The 27,454-nt window shown below is 48.3% G+C and overlaps 1 protein-coding gene across 1 annotated transcript in view; it reads right to left on the reverse strand.

Annotated features, from left to right (window-relative positions):
- Window positions 1–11,794: 11,794 nt before the first annotated feature.
- The window catches only part of LOC135054785 (NACHT, LRR and PYD domains-containing protein 3-like), a 29,548-nt gene continuing 13,888 nt past the window's right edge, over window positions 11,795–27,454 (reverse strand). Inside the window, exons 5-13 of the mRNA XM_063958106.1 lie at window positions 24,239–24,409; window positions 23,942–24,112; window positions 21,457–21,627; window positions 21,001–21,171; window positions 19,559–19,729; window positions 18,895–19,065; window positions 17,164–17,343; window positions 14,098–14,187; window positions 11,795–12,073 (exon numbers count right to left, since the gene is read on the reverse strand). Coding sequence (XP_063814176.1) covers window positions 14,139–14,187; window positions 17,164–17,343; window positions 18,895–19,065; window positions 19,559–19,729; window positions 21,001–21,171; window positions 21,457–21,627; window positions 23,942–24,112; window positions 24,239–24,409 — 1,255 coding nt within the window. The 3' untranslated portion in view covers window positions 11,795–12,073; window positions 14,098–14,138. The remainder of the gene's footprint in view (window positions 12,074–14,097; window positions 14,188–17,163; window positions 17,344–18,894; window positions 19,066–19,558; window positions 19,730–21,000; window positions 21,172–21,456; window positions 21,628–23,941; window positions 24,113–24,238; window positions 24,410–27,454) is intronic.

Here is a 27,454-nt window from a genome sequence, read left to right on the forward strand (position 1 = left end):
AATCACACCGTATAACTTGTGATAAACTTACCCAGTCAACAGTATGAACAACAATAGAGCATCAGATCAACCCTGATGCAACTATAACATAACCCTTATGTAAGCAATAACTATATACAAGCATTGCAGAAAAAGTCCGCACTTGGGACGGGCACCCAGCATCCACTACGGACTACGAGAAATAGATTTACCGGTAAGTAAAATCTTATTTTCTCTAACGTCCTAGTGGATGCTGGGGACTCCGTAAGGACCATGGGGATTATACCAAAGCTCCCAAACGGGTGGGAGAGTAAGGATGACTCTGCAGCACCGAATGAGCAAACACAAGGTCCTCCTCAGCCAGGGTATCAAACTTGTAGAACTTTGCAAAAGTGTTTGAACCCGACCAGGTAGCTGCTCGGCAAAGCTGTAATGCAGAGACCCCTCGGGCAGCCGCCAAAGAAGAGCCGACCTTCCTTGTGGAATGGGCTTTTACTGATTTTGGCAGCGGCAATCCAGCCGCAGAATGAGCCTGCTGAATAGTGTTACAGATCCAGCGAGCAATAGTTTACTTTGAAGCAGGAGCACCCAGCTTGTTGGGTGCATACAGGATAAACAGTGACTCAGTTTTCCTGACCCTAGCCGTTCTGGCTACATAAACCTTCAAAGCCCTGACCACATCCAGTAACTCGGAATCCTCCAAGTCACGAGTAGCCACAGGCACCACAATAGGTTGGTTCATATGAAAAGATGACACCACTTTTGGCAGAAATTGCGGACGGGTCCGCAATTCCGCCCTGTCCATATGGAAAACCAGATAGGGGCTTTTATGTGACAAAGCCGCTAATTCTGACACACGCCTAGCTGAAGCAAAGGCGAATAGCATGACCACCTTCCACGTGAGAAATTTTAACTCCACGGTTTTAAGTGGCTCAAACCAGTGTGACTTCAGGAAACCCAACACCACGTTAAGATCCCAAGGTGCCACTGGAGTCACAAAAGGGGGCTGAATATGCAGCACTCCCTTTACAAACGTCTGAACTTCAGGAAGAGAAGCCAGTTCTTTTTGAAAGAAAATGGATAGGGCCGAAATCTGGACCTTAATGGAACCCAATTTTAGGCCCAAAGTCACTCCCGACTGTAGGAAGTGAAGGAAACAGCCCAGCTGGAATTCCTCCGTAGGGGCATTCCTGGCCTCACACCAAGCAACATATTTTTGCCATATACGGTGATTATGTTTAGCCGTCACGTCCTTCCTAGCCTTTATCAGCGTAGGAATAACCTCATCCGGAATGTCTTTTTCTGCTAGGATCCGGCGTTCAACCGCCATGCCGTCAAACGCAGCCGCGGTAAGTCTTGGAACAGACAGGGCCCCTGTTGCAACAAGTCCTGTCTTAGAGGCAGAGGCCATGGGTCCTCTGTGAGCATTTCTTGCAGCTCTGGATACCAAGTCCTTCTTGGCCAATCCGGAACAATGAGTATTGTGCTCACTCCTCTTCTTCTTATGATTCTCAGCACCTTGGGTATGAGAGGAAGGGGAGGAAATACATAGACCGACTGGAACACCCACGGTGTCACTAGTGCGTCTACAGCTATCGCCTGAGGGTCTCTTGACCTGGCGCAACACCTCTGTAGCTTTTTGTTGAGGCGGGATGCCATCATGTCTACTTGTGGCAGTTCCCACCGACTTGCAATCTGCGTGAAGACTTCTTGATGAAGTCCCCACTCTCCCGGGTGGAGGTCGTGTCTGCTGAGGAAGTCTGCTTCCCAGTTGTCCACTCCCGGAATGAACACGGCTGACAGTGCGCTTACGTGTTTCTCCGCCCAGCGAAGAATTCTGGTGGCTTCCGCCATCGACACCCTGCTCCTTGTGCCGCCTTGGCGGTTTACATGAGCCACTGCGGTGATGTTGTCTGACTGAATCAGCACCGGTCAGTCGCGAAGCAGGGTCTCCGCTTGACGTAGGGCGTTGTATATTGCCCTTAGTTCCAGGATGTTGATGTGAAGGCAAGTCTCCTGACTTGACCACAGACCTTGGAAATTTCTGCCCTGTGTGACTGCTCCCCACCCTCGGAGGCTTGCGTCCGTGGTCACCAGCACCCAGTCCTGAATGCCGAATCTGCGGCCCTCGAGAAGGTGAGCACTCTGCAACCACCACAGGAGACACACCCTGGCCCTGGGGGATAGGGTGATCAGCCGATGCATTTGTAGATGTGATCCGGACCACTTGTCCAACAGATCCCATTGAAAGCTCCTCACATGGAACCTGCCGAAGGGAATGGCCTCGTATGATGCCACCATCTTTCCCAGGACTCGTGTGCAGTGATGCACAGACACCTGTTTTGGTTTTAATAGGTCTCTGACCAGTGTCATGAGCTCCTGAGCATTCTCCATCGGGAGATAAACCCTTTTCTGGCCTGTGTCCAGAATCATGCCCAGGAAGGGCAGACGAGTCGTAGGAATCAACTGCGACAGAATCCAGCCGTGCTGTTGTAACACTTCCCGAGAGCGTGCCACGCTGATCAGCAACTGCTCTCTGGACCTCGCCTTTATGAGGAGATCGTCCAAGTATGGGATAATTGTGACTCCTTGCCGTCGCAGGAGCACCATCATTTTCGCCATTACCTTGGTAAATATTCTCGGTGCCGTGGAGAGACCAAACTGCAACGTCTGGAATTGGTAATGTCAATCCTGTACCACAAATCTGAGGTACTCCTGATGAGGTGGATAAATGGGGACATAAAAAGGTAAGCATCCTTTATGTCCAGAGACACCATAAAATCCCCCTTCAGGCTTGCGATGACCGCTCTGAGCGATTGCATCTTGAACTTGTACCTTTTCAGGTATATGTTCAGGGATTTTAAATTCAATATGGGTCTGACCGAACCGTCAGGTTTCGGTACCACAAACATGGACGAATAGTAACCCCTTCCCTGTTGAAGGAGGGGAACCTTTACCACCACCTGCTGAAGATACAATTTGTGAATTGCAGCTAACACTATTTCCTTCTCTAAGGGGGAAGCTGGCAGGGCCGATTTGAGGTAACGGTGAGGGGGCATCTCTTCGAATTCCAGCTTGTATCCCTGAGACACAAACTCTATAGCCCAGGGATCCACCTGGGAGTGAACCCACTTGTGGCTGAAATTTCGGAGACGCGCCCCCACCGGGCCTAGCTCCGCCTGTGGAGCCCCAGCGTCATGCGGTGGATTTAGTGGAAGCCGGGGAGGACTTCTGTTCCTGGGAACTAGCTGTATTGTGCAGCTTCTTTCCTCTACCCCTGCCTCTGGCAAGAAAGGACGCACCTCGGACTTTCTTGCCTTTTTGTGATCGAAAGGACTGCATTTGGTAATACGGTGCTTTCTTAGGTTGTGAGGGAACATATGGCAAAAAATTTGACTTTCCAGCCGTAGCTGTGGAGACCAGGTCCAAGAGACCGTCCCCAAACAATTCCTCACCCTTGTAAGGTAAAACCTCCATGTGCCTTTTTGAGTCGGCATCGCCTGTCCATTGCCGAGTCCACAGGACCCTTCTGGCAGAAATCGACATTGCATTTATTCTAGAGCCCAGTAGGCTAATGTCTCTTTGAGCATCTCTCATATATAGGACAGCGTCTTTTATATGCCCCAGGGTTAGTAATATAGTATCCTTGTCCAAGGTATCAAGTTCCTCAGATAAGGTATCTGCCCATGCTGCTACAGCACTACACATCCAGGCCGACGCAATCGCCGGCCTTAGTAAGGTACCTGAATGTGTATAAATGGACTTCAGGATACCCTCCTGCTTTCTATCCGCAGCATCTTTTAGGGTGGCCGTATCCTGTGACGGCAGGGCTACCCTCTTGGATAAGCGTGTTAAAGCTTTGTCTACCTTAGGGGAGGATTCCCAGCGTAACCTGTCCGTTGGCGGAAAAGGATACGCCATAAGCATCCGTTTGGAAATCTGCAGTTTTCTATCTGGAGATTCCCAAGCCTTTTCACATAACTCATTTAACTCATGTGAAGGGGGAAAGGTTACCACTTGCCTTTTTTCCCCATACATATAAACCCTCTTGTCAGGGACTGGGGTTTCCTCTGTGATGTGCAACACATCTTTCATTGCTATAATCATGTAACGGATGGCTTTAGCCATTTTAGGCTGTAACTTTGCATCATCGCCATCGACACTAGAGTCAGAATCCGTGTCGATATCTGTGTCAACAATTTGGGATAGTGGGCGCTTCCGAGACCCTGACGGCCTCTGCGACATAGGATCAGGCATGGGCTGAGACCCCGGCTGTCCCAAGGCTTCAGCTTTATCCAACCTTTTATGCAAGGAAGTAACATTATCATTTAAAACCTTCCACATATCCATCCAATCGGGTGTCGGCGGCGACCCCACATTCATTTGTTCCCGCTCTCTTTCCACATAGCCTCCTTCGTCAAACATGCCGACACAAGCGTACCGACACACCACACACACAGGGGATGCTCTATTTGAAGACAGTTCCCCCACAAGGCCTTTTGGAGAGACAGAGAGAGAGTATGCCAGCACACACCCCAGCGCTATATGTCCCAGGAATCACACAGTAACTTAGTGTTAACCCAGTAGCTGCTGTATATACTGTTTTTGCGCAAAATTTATGTGCCCCCCCCTCTCTTTTTACCCTCTTCTACCGTGATTCTGCAGGGGAGAGCCTGGGGAGCTTCCTCTCAGCGGAGCTGTGGAGAGAAAATGGCGCTGGTGAGTGCTGAGGAAGAAGCCCTGCCCCCTCAGCGGCGGGCTTCTGTCCCGCGTTTCTGTGTAAAAATATGGCGGGGGCCCATGCATATATACAGTGCCCAACTGTATATATGCCCACTTTTGCCAAGAGGTCTCTAATTGCTGCCCAGGGCGCCCCCCCCCCCCCCCCCTGCACCCTACAGTGACCGGAGTATGTGGGTTTAGTGTGGGAGCAATGGCGCACAGCTGCAGTGCTGTGCGCTACCTCATATGAAGACTGGAGTCTTCTGCCGCCGATTTCGAAGTCTTCTTGCTTTTGTCACCGGCTTCTGTCTTCCGGCTCTGCGAGGGGGACGGCGGCGCGGCTCCGGGATCGGACGACCAAGCGTGCTATCCTGTGTACGATCCCTCTGGAGCTAATGGTGTCCAGTAGCCTAAGAAGCAGGACCTATCTTCAGTGAGTAGGGCTGCTTCTCTCCCCTCAGTCCCATGTAGCAGAGAGTCTGTTGCTGCAGGCATAGCAGCGCCTGTGGTCCCCATTGATTCTGTGTCCAAGTGGTCAGCTGATGCATAGCTGTCCCCTTTACCAGCTTTCACACATAGGGGCCTAGCCGGTATGGAAGCCATGACATTTATCCATAGACTTCGAGGTGGCATACCAGCACAATTAATCTGCAGGACAAGGCAGCAATAATAGTGCAAGAGTAAGAATTGCAAAAGAGAATGTATCCTCAGCCAATAGAGCCCACTGACAAATGTAAAGAGAAGTCATAGAAACATGAGGACGATTGAGAAAATGAAGTGGTGAGCGAGTGGTCTTTTCCACATACATATCATTCTGTATGTTCACATATGGAAACAGATTGAAACAGAAGTAGTTGAGGAGAGGAGGAAAAACATAACAAATAAAAAATAAGATTTTACTCACCGGTAAATCTATTTCTCGTAGTCCGTAGTGGATGCTGGAAACTCCGTAAAGGACCATGGGGAATAGCGGCTCCGCAGGAGACTGGGCACAACTAAAAGAAAGCTTTTAGACTACCTGGTGTGCACTGGCTCCTCCCACTATGACCCTCCTCCAAGCCTCAGTTAGGATACTGTGCCCGGAAGAGCTGACACAATAAGGAAGGATTTTGAATCCCGGGTAAGACTCATACCAGCCACACCAATCACACCGTATAACTTGTGATACTATACCCAGTTAACAGTATGAAATATAACTGAGCCTCTCAACAGATGGCTCAACAATAACCCTTAGTTAAGGCAATAACTACATACAAGTATTGCAGACAATCCGCACTTGGGATGGGCGCCCAGCATCCACTACGGACTACGAGAAATAGATTTACCGGTGAGTAAAATCTTATTTTCTCTGACGTCCTAGTGGATGCTGGGAACTCCGTAAGGACCATGGGGATTATACCAAAGCTCCCAAACGGGCGGGAGAGTGCGGATGACTCTGCAGCACTGAATGAGAGAACTCAAGGTCCTCCTCAGCCAGGGTATCAAATTTGTAGAATTTTGCAAACGTGTTTGCCCCTGACCAAGTTGCAGCTCGGCAAAGTTGTAAAGCCGAGACCCCTCGGGCAGCCGCCCAAGATGAGCCCACTTTCCTCGTGGAATGGGCTTTTACTGATTTAGGATGCGGCAATCCAGCCGCAGAATGCTCCAGCTGAATTGTGCTACAAATTCAGCGAGCAATAGTCTGCTTAGAAGCAGGAGCACCTATTTTGTTGGGTGCCTACAGGATAAAAAGCGAGTCAGTTTTCCTGACTCCAGCCATCCTGGAAATATAAATTTTGAAGGCCCTGACTACGTCCAGTAACTTGGAATCTTCCAAGTCCCTAGTAGCCGCAGGCACTACAATAGGTTGGTTCAAGTGAAAAGCTGATACCACCTTAGGGAGAAACTGGGGACGAGTCCTCAATTCTGCTTTATCCATATGGAAAATCAGATAAGGGCTTTTACATGACAAAGCCGCCAATTCTGACACACGCCTGGCCGAAGCCAAGGCCAATAACATGACCACTTTCCACGTGAGATATTTCAAATCAACAGTTTTAAGTGGCTCAAACCAATGTGATTTTAGGAAACAACACCACGTTGAGATCCCAAAGTGCCACAGGAGGCACAAAAGGGGGCTGAATATGTAGCACTCCCTTTACAAATGTCTGAACTCCAGGCAGTGAAGCCAGTTCTTTCTGGAAGAAAATCGACAGAGCCGAAATCTGGACCTTAATGGAACCCAAGTTTAGGCCCATAGTCACTCCTGACTGTAGGAAGTGCAGAAAACGACCCAGCTGAAATTCCTCTGTTGGGGCCTTCCTGGCCTCACACCACGCAACATATTTTTTCGCCAAATACGGTGATAATGGTTTGCGGTTACTTCTTTCCTGGCTTTTATCAGCGTAGGAATGACTTCCTCCGGAATGCCCTTTTCCTTTAGGATCCGGAATTCAACCGCCATGCCGTCAAACGCAGCCGCGGTAAGTCTTGGAACAGACAGGGCCCCTGCTGTAGCAGATCCTGTCTGAGCGGTAGAGGCCATGGGTCCTCAGATATCATTTCTTGAAGTTCTGGGTACCAAGCTCTTCTTGGCCCATCCTGAACAACGAGTATCGTTCTTACTCCAGTACCTTTGGTATGAGAGGCAGAGGAGGGAATACATAAACCGACTGGTACACCTACAGTGTCACTAGAGCGTCCACAGCTATTGCCTGAGGGTCCCTTGACCTGGCGCAATATCTAGTTTTTTGTTTAGGCGGGACGCCATCATGTCCACCTGTGGCCTTTCCCAACGGTTTACCAACAGTTGGAAGACTTCTGGATGAAGTCCCCACTCTCCCGGGTGTAGGTCGTGTCTGCTGAGGAAGTCTGCTTCCCAGTTGTCCACTCCCGGAATGAACACTGCTGACAGTGCTAAGACGTGATTTTCCGCCCATCGGAGAATCCTTGTGGCTTCTGCCATCGCCATCCTGCTTCTTGTGCCGCCCTGTCGGTTTACATGGGCGACCGCCGTGATGTTGTCTGATCGGATCAGTACCGGCTGGTTTTGAAGCAGAGGCCTTGCCAGACTTAGGGCATTGTAAATGGCCCTCAGTTCCAGAACATTTATGTGTAGGGACGACTCCTGACTTGACCAAAGTCCTTGGAAATTTCTTCCCTGTGTGACTGCCCCCCAGCCTCGAAGGCTGGCATCCGTGGTTACCAGGACCCAGTCCTGTATGCCGAATCTGCGGCCCTCTTGAAGATGAGCACTCTGCAGCCACCACAGTAGAGATACCCTGGTCCTTGGAGACAGGGTTATCAGCCGATGCATCTGACGATGCAATCCCGACCACTTGTCCAAGAGGTCCCACTGAAAGGTTCTTGCATGGAACCTGCCGAATGGAATTCTGCTTCGTAAGAAGCTATCATTTTTCCCAGGACTCGTGTGCAGTGATGCACCGATACCTGTTTTGGTTTCAGGAGGTCTCTGACTAGAGATGACAGCTCCTTGGCTTTCTCCTGCGGGAGAAATACTTTTTTCTGTTCTGTGTCCAGAACCATCCCCAGGAACAGTAGGCGTGTGGTAGGAACCAGCTGTGACTTTGGAATGTATAGAATCCATCCGTGCTGTTGTAGCACTTCCCGAGATAGTGCTACTCCGACCAACAACTGCTCCTTGGACCTCGCCTTTATAAGGAGATCGTCCAAGTACGGGATAATTAAAACTCCCTTTTTTCGAAGGAGTATCATCATTTCTGCCATTACCTTGGTAAAGACCCTCGGTGCCGTGGACAGTCCAAACGGCAGTGTTTGGAATTGGTAATGGCAATCCTGTACCACAAATCTGAGGTACTCCTGGTGAGGATGGTAAATGGGGACATGTAGGTAAGCATCCTTGATGTCCAGGGATACCATGTAATCCCCCTCCTCCAGGCTTGCAATAACCGCCCTGAGCGATTCCATCTTGAACTTGAATTTTTTTATGTATGTGTTCAAGGATTTCAAATTTAACATGGGTCTCACCGAACCGTCCGGTTTCGGTACCACAAACAGTGTGGAATAGTAACCCCGTCCTTGTTGAAGTAGGGGCACCTTGACTATCACCTGCTGGGAATACAGCTTGTGAATTGCCTCTAGCACAGCCTCCTTGCCTGAGGGAGTTGTCAGCAAGGCAGATTTGAGGAAACGGCGGGGGGGAGACGCCTCGAATTCCAGCTTGTACCCCGAGATACTACTTGAAGGATCCAGGGATCCACCTGTGAGCGAGCCCACTGATCGCTGAAATTTTTGAGGCGGCCCCCCACCGTAACTGACTACGCCTGTGGAGCCCCCGCGTCATGCGGTGGACTCAGAGGGAGCGGGGGAAGAATTTTGATTCTGGGAACTGGCTGACTGGTGCAGCTTTTTCCCTCTTCCCTCGTCTCTGTGCAGAAAGGAAGCGCCTTTGACCCGCTTGCTTTTCTGAAGCCGAAAGGACTGTACCTGATAATACAGTGCTTTCTTAGGCTGTGAGGAAACCTGAGGTAAAAAATTTTCTTCCCAGCTGTTGCTGTGGATACGAGGTCCCAGAGACCATCCCCCCCTTATAAGGTCAATGTGCCTTTTAAAGTCAGCATCACATGTCCAGTGTCGGGTCTCTAATACCCTCCTGACAGAATGGACATTGCATTAATTTTGGATGCCAGCCGGCAAAATATCCCTCTGTGCCTCCCTCATATATAAGACGACGTCTTTAATATGCTCTTATGTTCGCAAAATAGTATCCCTGTTTGACAGGGTCACAGACCACGCTGCAGCAGCACTATCTGCAGGTCTCAGTCTAGTACCTGAGTGTGTAAATACAGACTTCAGGATAGCCTCCTGCTTTTTATCAGCAGGTACCTTCAAAGTGGCCGTATCCTAAGACGGCAGTGCCACCTTTTTTGACAAACGTGTGAGTGCCTTATCCACCCTAGGGGATATCTCCCAGCGTAACTTATCCTCTGGCGGGAAAGGGTACGCCATCAGTAACTTTTTAGAAATTACCAGTTTCTTATCGGGGGAACCCACGCTTTTTCACACTTCATTCACTCATTTGATGGGGGAACAAAACACTGCCTGCTTTTTCTCCCCAAACATAAAACCCTTTTTTAGTGGTACTTGGGTTAATGTCAGAAATGTGTAACACATTTTTTATTGCCGGGATCATGTAACGGATGTTCCTAGTGGATTGTGTATATGTCTCAACCTCGTCGACACTGGAGTCAGACTCCGTGTCGACATCTGTGTCTGCCATCTGAGGGAGCGGGCGTTTTTGAGCCCCTGATGGCCTTTGAGATGCCTGGGCAGGCGCGGCTGAGAAGCCGGCTGTCCCACAGCTGTTACGTCATCCAGCTTTTTATGTAAGGAGTTGACACTGTCGGTTTATACCTTCCACCTATCCATCCACTCTGGTGTCGGCCCCACAGGGGGCGACATCACATTTATCGGCATCTGCTCTGCCACCACATAAGCCTCATCAAACGTGTCGACACAGCCGTACCGACACACCGCACACACACAGGGAATGCTCTGACTGAGGACAGGACCCCACACAGCCCTTTGGGGAGACAGAGAGAGAGTATGCCAGCACACACCAGAGCGCTATATAATTTAGGGATTAACACTATATTGAGTGAATTTTTCCCAATAGCTGCTTGTATATACAATATTGCGCCTAAATTTAGTGCCCCCCCCTCTCTTTTTAACCCTTTGAGCCTGTAAACTACAGGGGAGAGCCTGGGGAGCTGTCTTCCAGCTGCACTGTGAAGAGAAAATGGCGCCAGTGTGCTGAGGGAGATAGCTCCGCCCCCTTTTTGCTGACTTTTCTCCCGCTTTTTTATGGATTCTGGCAAGGGTAATTATCATATATATAGCCTCTGGGGCTATATATTGTGATATATTTGCCAGCCAAGGTGTTTTTATTGCTGCTCAGGGCGCCCCCCCCAGCGCCCTGCACCCTCAGTGACCGGAGTGTGAAGTGTGTCTACCTTGGTGAAGACTGATGTCTTCTGCCGCCGATTTTCCGGACCTCTTCTTGCTTCTGGCTCTGTAAGGGGGACGGCGGCGCGGCTCCGGGAACGAACACCAAGGCCAGTTCCATGCGGTCGATCCCTCTGGAGCTAATGGTGTCCAGTAGCCTAAGAAGCCCAAGCTAGCTGCAAGCAGGTAGGTTCGCTTCTTCTCCCCTTAGTCCCTCGCTGCAGTGAGTCTGTTGCCAGCAGGTCTCACTGTAAAATAAAAAACCTAAAATATACTTTCTTTCTAGGAGCTCAGGAGAGCCCCTAGTGTGCATCCAGCTCGGCCGGGCACAAAAATCTAACTGAGGCTTGGAGGAGGGTCATAGTGGGAGGAGCCAGTGCACACCAGGTAGTCTAAAAGCTTTCTTTTAGTTGTGCCCAGTCTCCTGCGGAGCCGCTATTCCCCATGGTCCTTACGGAGTTCCCAGCATCCACTAGGACGTCAGAGAAAAAAAAGGAGCTAGAGGGAGCTGTGCAGGGGGCAGCCATTTCCACTACTCACTGGTAAAGAGTGATTATAGATGCTGGATGCCTCAGTTGCTGTGAGCAAAGATGGACCGCCCAGACTTCCCTGCCACTGGAGGATGGAGATGGCCGCAGGTAGCCAGCAAGGAAAATACACTGACAGTTCCATGGGCACAGAAGACAAGTGACCTGAGATCCAGGTCAATGTAGCAGACAGGGCGCGGAAGGCCGGGAACACAGGCCACAATGCATGGGTGCACCAGGGAGACACAGGACTCAGACTCCGGGGTGTTAACAGCATTTGGGGGTGTTCTGTACATGGTCTCTGACAGGATGACTGGGGAACGACAGCGGGATGGTGAGTTACAGAGAACTCCATTTCAGTAGCTCAACGGAGCCGTGACTCCTCTCCTCAGTGTCCAAGCCATGCCCCCCCCAGAGGAATGGATGTTGGATGTAAAGAGAACTTGCACAGGGATAGCTGCATTAGGAATAGGACAGTGTGTGTGTGAGTAGTGAGCTGTAAATAGAGAGCACTAGTCCGACACCACACAGAACAAAAAAACTTTACACAATCATCCTGATCAGCCGAAACAGCACAGGTAACAAAACCCACAAGTGAGACATTATGCTGAAAGATGCTTTATTCAAATCCATTTTAGTAAAATTAAGGCAATACAATGGGCTGAAATTTAGAGCACACAAGAACGAGCGCACCTGCGCCCCCTCAACCGTAACAGCCTTCCCTTGGGGAGCAAAGGCTACAGAGAACCGTCCAATGGATGGCAAGTGCATTAGTGCATATAGGGCTTTCCATTATCTCCAGATAGTGCCGTGTAGAGGGGATTATAAAACTCCGCCGTTCAGAATGTGACGCTCACTCCCAGGTCATACTTTGCTTTGACCTAAAAGAGGAAGGGGGGGGGGGGGGGGGAGGGGGGGAGAAGACATTGAAATTACTTGTGAAGTACATTTCCAGCTGCTCCGGCTATGGGTGATCAGTACTGTATCGAATGCCTGCAGATAAGCACTACAATCCATATTCTGCTGCATTGCAGAAGCATTTCCCCTCAGTGTAAACTGCTTTCTGGATATAGGTGGTCATTCCGAGTTGTTCGCTCGTTGCCGATTTTCGCTATGCTGCGTTTTGCTGCTAAATGCGCAAGGCACGCAGGGCGCATGCGCTTAGTTATTTAACACAAAACTTAGTAGATTTGCTGTGGTTCCTGCGGTGCTATTCAGTCGCACTGCTGATCGGTGAATGATTGACAGGAAAGGGGCGTTTCTGGGTGGTAACTGAGCTTTTTCCGGGAGTGTGCTAAAAAACGCAGGCGTTTCAGGCAAAAACGCAGGAGTGTCTGGAGAAATGGGGGAGTGGCTGGTCGAACGCAGGGCGTGTTTGTGACGTCAAACCAGGAACTAAATGGACTGAGCTGATCGCAATCTGTGAGTAGGTCTGGAGCTACTCAGAAACTGCAAGGAATTATTTAGTAGCAGTTCTGCTAATCTTTCGTTCGCTATTCTGCTAAGCTAAGATACACTCCCAGAGGGTGGCGGCCTAGCGTGTGTAATGCTGCTTAAAGCAGCTAGCGAGCGAACAACTCTGAATGACCACCATAGATCGAAGTCAGCGTCTTTAGTCAATGAGAGGTGGCCACATTAATCGGTCAGGTAACGCACCGAAGTACCTGAACATTCCCATTCCCAGTGCTCCTGTGCTCAAGCTCAGTGTCAGACCCTTCTATTTTTTCTATTTTAGCTCCATTAACACTCCACCAGAACGACTGTTGGGGTTCAATACTAGAGAGACACCGGCCTTGCATCTCCTTGAGACCTTAACCCCCCCCCCCCCCTTTCTCAGGCAGGTGGGATAACAATAACTGGATTTCAATATCTACTCACCCTTTGTTAACTCTTAATTTCCCCTTAACCCTTCATGTTGCAAGTTAGGCTTGTCCAAGTTAGACAGATGCCCCCACAACAACATTATCAAATATTCAAGACATGCTTGTACACCTTACTGCAACCCTGGGTCTGCTTTTAGACTGCAAGCTCTGGCTGCAAGCATTGGCAGCATATTACAGTCAGTGACTTGTTACACTGCCATTTTTTTTCTTTTACTCACAATGATATTTTAGGGTCCAGCCAAGAAATGTCAGAAATAATAAAATTGTGTATGTATTATTATTAATAATAATTATTATTAATATAATATAGTAATATATAAATAATAATATAATGCGATTGTTAACCTAGGTATTCTTCAGGGGCCAAATAGGAAAGCTACGTAATTAGAATTTAAATAAATCTACCATAAGGGGATGAAAAGGGTGTTGACATAATGACGTTATTACCGGTACGTGGCTTGCTTTGTGTGAACCATAATGTCCAAATAGACAATCGGATCAAAATCTGGATTGCACCTCCAGTGGGTAGAATCTAATAAACTACAAAAATGGTCCCGTCCCTTGTTACCGTATCTGCTACGGGTGCTCCTCAGCGGGCGGCACTCACAAGACTTGCTGGCAAGAATAATCAGACGGACAGCGTCCCTGCGTTCAACGTTTCAGTCGTGAGACTTTTATCAAGAACGATCTTGATAAAAGTCTCACGACTGAAACGTTGAACGCAGGGACGCTGTCCGTCTGATTATTCTTGCCAGCAAGTCTTGTGAGTGCTGCCCGTTGGTGTGTGTATGGTTGAGTCTTCACGGTCTCATGGAGGGCACCCGAGCAAAACGCTTATTGGTCAGTGAAGCGAGTGCCGACATAATTGTTTGAGATATATATATATATATATATATATATATATATATACACACACACATATATACACACACACACACACACACACACACACAACTAGGCAGAACAATCCTCTACAGATTAGTCAATAGAACCTTTTACTCCCAGTGGATGTCAGCTATTACCTTTAATACCAAAACCTGGCACCACAGGAATGGACAACGCTTCATGACTGTTTTTTGTATCTAAGATACACAAAGGTCCCGTCTTGTGTCCTAAAAGAAATACACAGCGATTTAAAGATAAGACATGGCGCAGTCTACAAGCATAGAATGAAGTTCACCATGTGGAAGAAACTCTGTTGGATCCTAGACAAAGCGGGAGATACCCCTTTCACACTGAAGCTCCCTCTCCGACCTGTGCCCCACCTGGGATACTGAATACAAGTCGGAGCTGGGTCTTCAGCTATACTTAGCCATTTCATGCCGCCACGGAAACCTGGGTTGTCTCCGCTTACACATGATGCTAGGAGAGGACATCACCAAGCGCTCCTGAGCAACCAATCGGCAGCCTTTTAGTCATGACTGGGGTCTGCCTTTCACACAGAGTCGCGTTGGCTTGCCCCGGCAATAACCTGGGTTCTCGGCTCTGTGTGAAAGGGGTACAAGAGCGCTTTACGGGTTGCGACATACAAAAATGACAGGAGCAGATTGGTTGGTACCTTCTCTCTCCAAGATTTGATACATCTCACCCAAAGTAACAGACATACAAATGCATGTATCTGTTAAACTTATGTGATGGCGTTGTCGCCTATGGGTCAACCTTACAAATTTCTATGTTGTCAAAGCCAAGGTTTTTACACCAGCAGCCAAGGTGTTCTCTGGAGCTCTAGATCACTCTAGAGCAGGCATTCCAAACCACGGTCCTCAAGACACACTAACAGTGCATGTTTTAGTGATATCCAGGCTGCAGCACCGGTGACTTAATGAGTAGCTCAGTTATTTTGATTTAACCATCTGTGCTGCAGCCTGGATATCACTAAAACATGCACTGTTAGTGTGTCTTGAGGACCGTGGTTGGGAATGCCTGCTCTAGAGGAAGGAATTTACATACAGTACCACCTGATCATTTCAGAAATATAGATGAGAGACAGCATTCCAAGCCGCTCTTAAGCTGGCCATACACTTATGCGACTTCTCGGAGGGGAGAAGTCGCATACGATCACCCTTGAACCGTCTGCCAGCTTCCTGGCAGCAGGATCGCATAGGCTACATCGTATGCAGTCCTTTTGCATACGATGTATCATATGCGACCCCAGCCAAGGCTGCCAGTACTATATACACTGCTCAAAAAAATAAAGGGAACACTAAAATAACACATCCTAGATCGGAATGAATGAAATATTCTTATTAAATACTTTGTTCTTCACATAGTTGAATGTGCTGACAACAAAATCACACAAAACTTATCAATGGAAATCAAATTTATTAACCCATGGAGGTCTGGATTTGGAGTCACACTCAAAATTAAAGTGGAAAAAAACACTACAGGCTGATCCAACTTTGATGTAATGTCCTTAAAACAAGTCAAAATGAGGCTCAGTAGTGTGTGTGGCCTCCACGTGCCTGTATGACCTCCCTACAACGCCTGGGCATGCTCCTGATGAGGTGGCGGATGGTCTCTTGAGGGATCTCCTCCCAGACCTGGACTAAAGCATCCGCCAACTCCTGGACAGTCTGTGGTGCAACGTGGCGTTGGTGGATGGAGCGAGACATGATGTCCCAGATGTGCTCAATTGGATTCAGGTCTGGGGAACGGGCGGGCCAGTCCATAGCATCAATGCCTTCATCTTGCAGGAACTGCTGACACACTCCAGCCACATGAGGTCTAGCATTGTCTTGCATTAGGAGGAACCCAGGGCCAACCGCACCAGCATACGGTCTCACAAGGGGTCTGAGGATCTCATCTCGGTACCTAATGGCAGTCAGGCTACCTCTGGCGAGCACATGGAGGGCTGTGCGGCCCCCCAAAGAAATGCCACCCCACACCATTACTGACCCACTGCCAAACCGGTCATGCTGGAGGATGTTGCAGGCAGAAGAACGTTCTCCTTGGCGTCTCCAGACTCTGTCACATGTGCTCAGTGAGAACCTGCTTTCATCTGTGAAGAGCACAGGGCGCCAGTGGCGAATTTGCCAATCTTGGTGTTCTCTGGCAAATGCCAAACGTCCTGCACGGTCACCCTCATGGAGTCTGTATCTGATCGTTTGAGTAGACACATGCACATTTGTGGCTTGCTGGAGGTCATTTTGCAGGGCTCTGGCAGTGCTCCTCCTGTTCCTCCTTGCACAAAGGCGGAGGTAGCGGTCCTGCTGCTGGGTTGTTGCCCTCCTACGGCCTCCTCCACGTCTCCTGATGTACTGGCCTGTCTCCTGGTAGCGCCTCCATGCTCTGGACACTACGCTGACAGACACAGCAAACCTTCTTGCTACAGCTCGCATTGATGTGCCATCATGGATGAGCTGCACTACCTGAGCCACTTGTGTGGGTTGTAGACCCCGTCTCATGCTACCACTAGAGTGAAAGCACCGCCAGCTTTCAAAAGTGACCAAAACATCAGCCAGAAAGCATAGGAGCTGAGAAGTGGTCTGTGGTCACCACCTGCAGAACAACTCCTTTATTGGGGGTGTCTTGCTAATTGCCTATAATTTCCACCTGTTGTCTATTCCATTTGCACAACAGCATGTGAAGTGGATTGTCAATCAGTGTTGCTTCCTAAGTGGACAGTTTGATTTCACAGAAGTGTGATTGACTTGGAGTTACATTGTGTTGTTTAAGTGTTCCCTTTATTTTTTTGAGCAGTGTATCTATAGTGCAGCACTTCCGATCTAGGGGCTCCGATCCGATGCTCACAGGACCGCGCATCGGATCGGAGGTAAAACACATCAGATTTACCATTTTTCATTCGATTTATCGCCCCGAAACGTCAGAATCTGATGAAATCGGGCAAAATCGCACTAGTGTATGGGCACCTTAAGACCCAACTTGGATCAACAAAGGTTACATATAAACCAGCATCTGTAGCTAGTTAGTGATATCACATAAAAGGGCCTAAACATGACAAACTTAGAAGATGGAGCTCAGAGTCACACGAGACCCGAGGACCAGCCACGTGCACTGTATAGAGACTGAGGCACAGTGGGCAGCACCACCCATACACTATAGATAGCAGACATGTCACTTCTACTTACTCATTTCTCTCCACGGTACAGGCCGGATGGTGCAGCCTTTTGCACACAGCGTCTATGTCCGAGCGTGGCTGCTCCTCATCAACATTCATGGATACGTCCAGCTCCGTCAGAGACCGATTTGTGTTGATAACGGAGAAGATATCATCACAGGAGGAATTGGTCAGGTCACAGTAGCCGAATCTGTAACAGACATGACCCAATTTAGATGCTGTTCCTGGGAGGAGACCACCCCCCCTCCTTCACCAAGGACAGGACGTAAATATTTGTTAGGTTCTACGGTTTGTAACCATCTAAGGTGGCCGTACACGCTTATGAACCGGCACGAGTAGTCCACATGCTTGGAATCTGATGTACAAGAGTCATTAGTAGGGGGCATCAAAGCTTCTGATAAAGTGAAGTTGCTCATAGCAAGCAGCTTCTACTTATTTTATACAATGCACTTGATAAAAGATAGAAGCAGATTGGTCTACGTTAGTTATTAGGATGGCATGCAACGAATACCCAATTTTTTTTTAAAAACATACAAACCCCACAACGCCCAACGTTAGCAGAGCTGCACCGGACCTGGCGGCTCACTCACGGCAGGCGTCTCGCACTGCATGACAAATTGACGCTGGGTGTATGAGGACGCATCTGTACTTCAGCCTAAACCATAAAAGCTCCGTATAGCTCTATATTATTCAGATGTTGCTTGTCAGTACTCCTTGCATAACTCTGGAATGCCTGGAGCAATTTACACCAAACTTGGTACACATATCACTTACAATCTGTGAAAAAATACTGTGGGGGTAAGACACCTCTAGCACCCCTAGGGGTGGGGGTGGGAAGGGGGTGACATGTAAAAATCCATAGTTTTCACCATAACTCTGGAATTCCTGGAGCAATTTACACAGAGGCATCCACGGGGAGGGGAGGGGCAGAGGCACCCACGGGGAGGGGAGGGGCAGAAGCACCCACGGGGAGGGGAGGGGCAGAGGCACCCACGGGGAGGGGAGGGGCAGAGGCACCCACGGGGAGGGGCATACTTTAGTTTCGAAGCTAAGCAAGGAGACCTAGGGCCCTTTGACATAGAGTCAGCCTGCAAACCTAACATATTTAACATACAGTGGGCGGAGCTTGGCGTCCCATCATTTACAGCACTGAGCAGACAAGCATCAGAGTCAGGACGGGGCAGAGAAGGAGGCGGATTATTCTCCTCAGTGCCAGCATTTTGACAGCATCAATCCGGGGAAGCCCAGAGGTGTGGCCTGACAAAGATTGGCAATATTCTTTAAATTCCGTAGCGAAGCACGGGTATCCAGCTGGTATTAAATATTAAAAACATTAATAAACATGAGCGAAATTAATGAATTTTAAAAAAAAAACCTACTCCAAATGGAGATGTAACATGCATTCCCTTTAATGAAACCAGGCAGTTCCATTAAAGCATTTATGAGGAACGAGACATGTAGATTCTATTCTGCTGTTGATTGGAGACACCAGTATCAGTACTTAGACATCTGTGACATCAACATTAATCCCAGGTCCGTACATATAAAGTGCACACTCAGGTATCTGGCAACTCACTGTACTGTTGATTTACCCAAGAAGTTGGCTGTTCTACGTATGTGGTGCCAGATGCTCAACATCCTCTCCTCAATCTCCATGTACCCATACACTATTGCATCTGGCTTCCTTAAGGGTTCCAGCTGAGTCACCTTTACTCTGGTCTGCGGGGGACTGTTCTCTTACCTCACTACCTGCAGCTTGCAGCTTGGGTCTCTGAGCGCCTCGCACACAGCTTTTACTCCGGACTCTTCAAACTGGTTTCCTGCCAGGTCCAGTTGGGTCAGAGAGCGGTTTTTGGTAATGACAGAGCGGAGGTCACCACAGGATGAGGAGGTCAGATCACAGCCGTACAAACTGCGGAGAGAGACAATATTCATTTTAAATACCTCAACAGTCTCCCAGATGACGCCGTTAGGGTCCAGCCAAGTGCTGTTGCCATCACCCGACCAACCAGTGCAACTATACTTCCTTCCCAATGACCATCACAGAGGGGCAAGCTAGCAGACTATACTTGAAGGAAAGATTTACAGAAACATTGCTGAAACAGAAGATAATGGATGGAACATTAAGTGGACTCAAGTTGACTAGTACACAAATTTAAGCATTAATCATGAGGGTGGGCTTCATCATTAAAACATTAAGGGCAATATTCAATGTTCTTGCGCCATCGATCTCCTGTCTAAAGTGATGGGAGATTTTTTTTTAAAAAATTCATGCTGATCATGCCCATAGAGGTCGGGTTTAGCAGCGTAAAACTTTCCAAGATGTCCTCCCCGCAATATGAGTACCGCGCACACCTCAACTCCTGGACGTCAGCCCAGGTATATCAGTCCCTGATAGTTCTCACCTCAGCTCACGCAGAGCACAGGCTGGATCCGTCAGCACCTCGCACAAGGACTTCACCCCAGAATCCTGCAGACTATTCCACGTCAAGTCTAGTTTCCTCAGGGATCGATTTGTGGCGATGACAGTGCGGATGTAACCACAGGCCTCGGAGGTCAGGTCACAGTGTGACAATCTGCAGGGAAGAGACATAAGCATTACCAGCTGCATTCCAAGAGTCGTCTGAGGGGGGAATTTATTACATTCAGTTGTGAGTAACTGAATTCGGGGAGACCCAAGTTTCTGTAGGCCAGGTTTCCCCAAACTCAGTCCTCAGGGCACCCCACCGGTTCAGGTTTTAAAAATATCCATGCTTGTGCACTGAGGTAAAGTCACCTCTGCTTACGCATGGATTTCCTTAAAACCTGGAATGTTAGGGTGCCTTGAGGACAGTGTGTGAAATCCTGCTCTAGGAGATCCTGAATCATGAGGGAAAACCGCTACACACTGTATTCTGTACAATGCATCGGGGGATTCCTAGTGCTCCAGAATCCCAATTGTTAAGGGATAAGGAAAGCTACAAATGTAACCTTTGTTCAGTCCCTTTCTCATATGAAGCAAGCTAGCTACACCTTCAGCTTATCCTTTATCCAGTCAAATACACAAAGTCTCCACGGTGTTTGTGCATATAGGCTTCATTTTAGGGGGCAGTCTTTTACCTGTACAGCATTAATTCAGGGGCTTTGGGAGACCCTACTAGTTTATTTCCTGCACAGTGTAAATCCCCTACTATACCAGCGCCAAACAGGCTTGTACCATTACATTTCTTCTGCCATGCCTGACAGAAGGCATCAGACACTTCCTCAGCATCCTCAGATTTGCTCAAATGTTCTTCTCTCCATGGGAAACGCCTCAAACTTGGTCTCCTCAGTACAGAACACCCTTTCCCGGCCATTCACCATCCAATATCCTTCTTCTTTTTCTCTCCATTTACCCATTCTAAATATAGCTTTCCCTTGGCAAATGTCTGGCCAGCATTCCACAGTGGTCTTGTTTTTGTGGCAGGTGACACCATTTGTGGTGTACCATACAAGGTAAGGCACTGCCTGCAGCCACTATTGGATGCATACTTGCAAGAGATTGCGTGTAAATAATTGGTAATTGGAGGAAGGAGGCGGAGGGCAGGTTGCTCCACCCAGACCCCCCCCCCCCCCCTTCCTCCCTCCTTCCCCCAACCAACCACAAATACAGCAGGGCCATTCAACATGCAGCCAACAAGCTGCTGTGGAGTTCCCTATCACAGCATGTTCTGAGACTGGTTTTAGCATGCCCAATAGCAAAACTGTGGCAGGGCTTGCTGGGTTGTGTAGTACCACAGCATGTTGAGTAACCCTGCTTTAGGCTATATTTCATGTGTATTCTGACTGAGGGAGAGGAGCAGCGACTACATTAAGCTGGACATCTTACATAAGCTCCTGCAGGGTACAGGCCGGATCCCGGAGTCCTTCGCACAAACGCTTTATACCAACGTCTTGTAGGTTATTGTAGGTCAGATCCAGCGCAGTCAGGGATCGGTTTGTGAGCAGCATCGCGTGGAGGTCCTCACAGCACAATGAGGTGAGATTGCTCTCATGTAACCTGCAGAGAGAGGACGGCATGTGACCAGTGTTACCAGCCTTCACCAATGCTTTCATTTTCAATGGGATGGTAATTGAATTTAAGAAACTTTATTTACAATTGCATTACAATACAGGCATAAGAAGAAAACTAAAAAAAAAAATGTATCCTTCACTTTCTGGTGTTTAGTGGCAGGATTAACTACTACAGCCTCTTGACACCTTTGGGAATATATAGTTGTTTCCATGGTTATCCGCAGGGTACAGTCCACACACCACTATGTGACTAGTACTAGTGCACAATTACCTGAGCTCCTTCAGAGGGCAGTCTGGGTGTCCGAGTCCATCACAGAGAAACTTTACACCCGAGTCCTGGAGATCGTTATCCCTCATGTACAGTGTGGTCAGCGACCGGTTAGTAAGGAGGGCGGAGCCCAGATACTCGCAGCAGGCTGGGGTCAGACTAGAGTAATCCATCCTGTGGGTAGGAGACAGAATCCGCTTAAATATGAGTAAACCTGTTAGAGGCGGCTGCACCACACTGTGTGCAGGGCCTCCACCAACAGGCTCTCAATCCCCACAGTCACATTAGTAATTCTTATGTATGCTGGTCTCTGAAGTTGGTCATAACGAGGTTCCAGTAAAAAGGAGGATATTATCCAACAGCTAATTGTTGAATTATTATAATGTGTTGCAAGCGCTATAATGCTTTAGATATTGCATTTAGGTTTATTTTTGGACAACTTGCGCGAGCCCCATTTGTAATTTCGAGTCCTTTACTGCTAGATAGTTGTGGGAACAGCAACAGGCTGTCACAAATGTAAGATTCCCGACTGCAAGAGTACTCAACATGCAGCAGCTACATATCCCAGCATGCCCTGACACAGTTTCAGCATGCCCTAAACACAGTGGTTCTCAAACGGTGTGCCGCAGCACCCTGGGGTGCCTCGGGACACTTGCAGGAGTGCCTTGGATTGGTGGTCTAGTACCAATTCAAAATTATTTATGGTCAATGTCATTGGAAACCACAAGCACTGGTTTTGCCTGTCATAATATATGTGGACAAACAGAAGCAAATCTTGTCCCTCCCCACACAACTGAACCTAAGGATGACATTTAAAACACAATGTACTTAATTCAATATTTGTTTATACATTTCTCAATAAGAAACTTTTGGCCTAGGGGCGCTGTAAAAAAAATTCTGATACTCTAGGGCGCTGTGATTCAAAACGTTTGAGAACCACTGCCCTTAAGGTGGGTACACACTGGCCGATATAGCGGCCGTTCTATTGAACGGCCGATATATCACGGGTCCGTCGGCCAGTATGTACGGGCGATATCGCGTCGGCCCCGCAGCACAACAGACGGCCAATGTATCTACTAAAATATTGGGGCATCGCTGTGTGTGTACGGGCGACCAGCCCGGCTGCCCGTACACAGGCTGCGGCGGCCGGCGGTGATTGACAGCTGAACTGGGCGGATGACGTCATTCTCCGACGGATCGGGTAGTGTGTATGCACAGCACGCTGCCCAATCCGTCCATAGATATATCTGCAGATCAACTGATCAGCAGATATATCCATCAGTATGTACCCACCATAACAGATAAACTTGGAAGTGTAGTTCCACAGCAGTTGGAGGGCCGCATGTCATATACCACCTGCCATACTAGATTGAGAAGCCGGCCATACACGTTACTCTTCCAGGGGATCAGGTCACCCAGCACTGACAAATCTGTATCAAGAACCACCCTTCTGATTTCCCATTGTGAATGTCTCCGCATCTCAGACTGTGGTAAGCATCAGCAAGGTCAGATATCCACTTCTCACCTCTATGAAAGTACTGCAACTGCTTCAGCCTGTAGATTAACCCAACCCAGATAAGCGTTTGAGTCCCATTACATTTCCCCCACCCATGTATCCTGGATATGTTTTGAATCCCATCCCATATACTAACAGCGGTGTAGAAAACCATTAACTTCTAATAAATGTTTATATAGTTAACAGCAGGGTGGTACGGCCCTTTCAGGTACTGACTGAGGAATGAAAGTTGAATTAAATCAACTTCTTGTGAGAGCCATAAGACATCCAGGAATGTCCGAACACACTATGAGGCAGTACAACATGGGGGAGGGGCACTGCAAACGGGTTAAAGCAGTATTCCATGGTAAAAAACTGTCCTCATTTGCCAAGTCACCCTGCGTCTTTTGCATGTCAAACAATGAGCACCAAGTCTAGGATAGACATGTACCAATAGAGGAATAATTGAGGAGATTGCTGCAGTGCCACATGGTACAGGGGCAGTCTAAAAACTGTGCAGAATTGGTTTCCCATGGCATTTACCATACGTTATATGCAGCTGATGGTATTTATCAGACGGCAACCTCAGCTCTTGAGGGGTACTGCCAGGAAGTCTATACATCACACATAACAGTATCCTACAGGGCACAGCCCAGGGTATGCAGTCAGATAGTCGACACTGCCCATGTTGACATAAATTTATGAGGATATGGTTAGAAAAACGACATCCTATGTGTCGACACCTGCAAAATGCCAACATAAAAACAGGATGGCGATATGAAATTTCAACATAGCCAAATGGACAACATTATTACTTACATAAAAAACAAGGTGTCAGCGTTCTGAACATGTCAACATTTTATTAGTTTCGACATAGGCAATGTAGACATGAATGTCGAGCTAATGTACCGAACCCCAGCTCGGATGTCGGTAGCTCTCAGACATAACCCAGTATCCTGTAGGTCAGTGTACAAGTTACAGCAGAATCCTTACCTCAGCTCCTGCACGGTGCAGCCTGGGTCCTTCAGTCCCTCACACAAAAATCTGACTCCATCATCCTCCAGTTTATTCAGCGCCATATCCAGTTTACAGAGGGAGCGGTTTACTTTAATAGCGGAGCCAAGCTCTGCACAGCTGGATGAGGTTAGGTCGCAGTCATCTAGTCTACAGGGAGATAATGCACCAGGTATAGGTCACGTGATCAGCACAGATTAAGCCCTAGTACTGGCCGGTCATTGCAGGCCACCACCATGTATACACCCCACAGTAAGCGTAAAGCAGGATACTTACGTCAGCTCTTGCACTGTACAGCCCGTGTGCCTCAGTCCGTCGCAAAGAATTTTTAAGGCAGCATCCAGCAGTTTTTGATGACCTAGGGTAAGCTTGGTGATGGTTCGGTTGGTATAGAGAGAGGAGCCAAGATCCTTATAGAAGGAGAGGGTGAAAACACACACCTGCAACCTACAGGGAGACACAAAGGTAGTAGAGTTCTTAAGCCTTAGTCTGCGGTATTATTGTCACCAAGAAATCCTCACGTATGAGGGAACGTTCAATTGAAGGCAACTCAGGGTGGAACAGCTGTTTGCATTGTGGACATATTGAACCCGATTGTGAGCCGCATCTGCAAATGCTCAAAGAATCACACTTGTACACCAGGGAAGGGCTTGTAGTGTCATTTGCATACAGTCGCAGAAGCAATACCGGCAAAAGATGGACACTGCAGCGCCCAACACTATGGTCAGGATGTAATGGGAGCAGACAATGGCAAAATGTCCAATGTTTGCGGCTAGTGCCACAAACATCGGGCATTTTGAAAGGCAGCTAATGTATTAGCGGCCGCAAAGCGGCTTTTTCGGATGCTTTTCGGCTCTAAAGTTAGAAAAAAGTCAGATCCAGATGTTTTGCACATGTGCAGAAGAGTTAGATTTGGGTGGGTTATATTGTTTCTGTGCAGGGTAAATACTGGCTGCTTTATTGTTACACTGCAATTTAGATTTCAGTTTGAACACACCCCACCCAAATCTTACTCTCTCTGCACGTTATATCTGCCCCTCCTGCAGTGCAGCGCGGTTTTGCCCAATTGCTAACTAACCTGAATAAGGCCCTATATCTGAAGAACCTCAATAGTGTTACGGCCATCTAGTGGTGAAGAAATGGAAGTGAAAAAATTGCAGTGCAAGATATGCTGCATATAGGGGGTCATTCCGAGTTGTTCAATAGCTGCTTTCGTTCGCTGCGCAGCGATCAGGCAAAAAAAATAAGAATTTACTTACCGATAATTCTATTTCTCGGAGTCCGTAGTGGATGCTGGGGTTCCTGAAAGGACCATGGGGAATAGCGGCTCCGCAGGAGACAGGGCACAAAAGTAAAGCTTTTACAGGTCAGGTGGTGTGTACTGGCTCCTCCCCCTATGACCCTCCTCCAGACTCCAGTTAGGTACTGTGCCCGGACGAGCGTACACAATAAGGGAGGATTTTGAATCCCGGGTAAGACTCATACCAGCCACACCAATCACACCGTACAACTTGTGATCTAAACCCAGTTAACAGTATGATAACAGAGGAGCCTCTGAAAGATGGCTTCCTAAACAATAACCCGAATTAGTTAACAATAACTATGTACAAGTATTGCAGATAATCCGCACTTGGGATGGGCGCCCAGCATCCACTACGGACTCCGAGAAATAGAATTATCGGTAAGTAAATTCTTATTTTCTCTATCGTCCTAAGTGGATGCTGGGGTTCCTGAAAGGACCATGGGGATTATACCAAAGCTCCCAAACGGGCGGGAGAGTGCGGATGACTCTGCAGCACCGAATGAGAGAACTCCAGGTCCTCCTTTGCCAGGGTATCAAATTTGTAAAAATTTACAAACGTGTTCTCCCCTGACCACGTAGCTGCTCGGCAGAGTTGTAATGCCGAGACCCCTCGGGCAGGCGCCCAAGATGAGCCCACCTTCCTTGCGGAATGGGCCTTAACAGATTTAGGCTGTGGCAGGCCTGCCACAGAATGTACAAGTTGAATTTTGTTACAAATCCAACGAGCAATCGACTGCTTAGAAGCAGGTGCACCCAACTTGTTGGGTGCATACAGTATAAACAGCGAGTCAGATTTTCTGACTCCAGCCGTCCTTTAAATGTATATTTTTAAGGCTCTGACAACGTCCAACAACTTGGAGTCCTTCAAGTCGTCTGTAGCCGCAGGCACTACAATAGGCTGGTTCAGGTGAAACGCTGATACCACCTTAGGGAGAAAATGCGGACGCGTCCGCCGCTCTGCCCTATGTCGAATGGAAAATTAAATAAGGGCTTTTATAAAACAAAGCCGCCAGTTCAGATACTCTCCCGGCCGAAGCCAGGGCCAGTAACATAGTCACTTTCCATGTGAGATATTTCAAATCCACATTCTTTAGTGGTTCAAACCAATTGGATTTGAGGAAATCTAAAACTACATTTAGATCCCACGGTGCCACCTTAGGCACCACAGGAGGCTGTATATGCAGTACTCCTTTGATAAAAATCTGGACCTCAGGGACTGAGGCCAATTCTTTTTGGAAGAATATTGATATGGCCGAAATTTGAACCTTAATAGATCCCAATTTGAGACCCATAGACAATCCTGATTGCAGGAAATGTAGGAAAACGACCCAGTTGAAATTCCTCCATCGGAGCACTCCGCTGCTCGCACCACGCAACATATTTTCGCCAAATACGGCGATAATGCTTCGCGGTGACTTCCTTCCTTGCCTTTATCAAGGTAGGAATGACTTCTTCCGGAATGCCTTTTCCTTTTAGGATCTGGCATTCAAACGCCATGCCGTCAAACGCAGCCGCGGTAAGTCTTGAAAAAGACAAGGACCCTGCTGAAGCAGGTCCCTTCTCAGAAGTAGAGGCCACGGATCGTCCGTGACCATCTCTTGAAGTTCCGGGTACCAAGTCCTTCTTGGCCAATCCGGAGCCACTAGTCTTACTCCTCTTTGCCGTATAATCCTCAATACCTTTGGTATGAGAGGCAGAGGAGGAAACACATATACCAACTGGTACACCCAAGGTGTTACCAGCGCGTCCACAGCTATTGCCTGCGGATCTCTTGACCTGGCGCAATATCTGTCCAGTGTTTTGTTGAGGCGAGACGCCATCATGTCCACCATTGGTTTTACCCAACGGTTTAATAGCATGTGGAAAACTTCTGGATGAAGTCCCCACTCTCCCGGGTGAAGGTCGTGTCTGCTGAGGAAGTCTGCTTCCCAGTTGTCCACGCCCGGGATGAATACTGCTGATAGTGCTATCACGTGATTCTCCGCCCAGCGAAGGATCCTGGCAGCTTCTGCCATTGCCCTCCTGCTTCTTGTGCCGCCCTGTCTGTTTACATGGGCGACTGCCGTGATGTTGTCCGACTGGATCAACACCGGTCTTCCTTGAAGCAGAGGTTCCGCCTGGCTTAGAGCATTGTAGATTGCTCTTAGTTCCAGAATGCTTATGTGAAGAGACTTTTTCAGGCTCGACCA

This window comes from Pseudophryne corroboree, chromosome 3 (genome assembly GCF_028390025.1).
Source record: "Pseudophryne corroboree isolate aPseCor3 chromosome 3, aPseCor3.hap2, whole genome shotgun sequence".
NCBI classification, from domain to species: Eukaryota; Metazoa; Chordata; class Amphibia; order Anura; family Myobatrachidae; genus Pseudophryne; species Pseudophryne corroboree.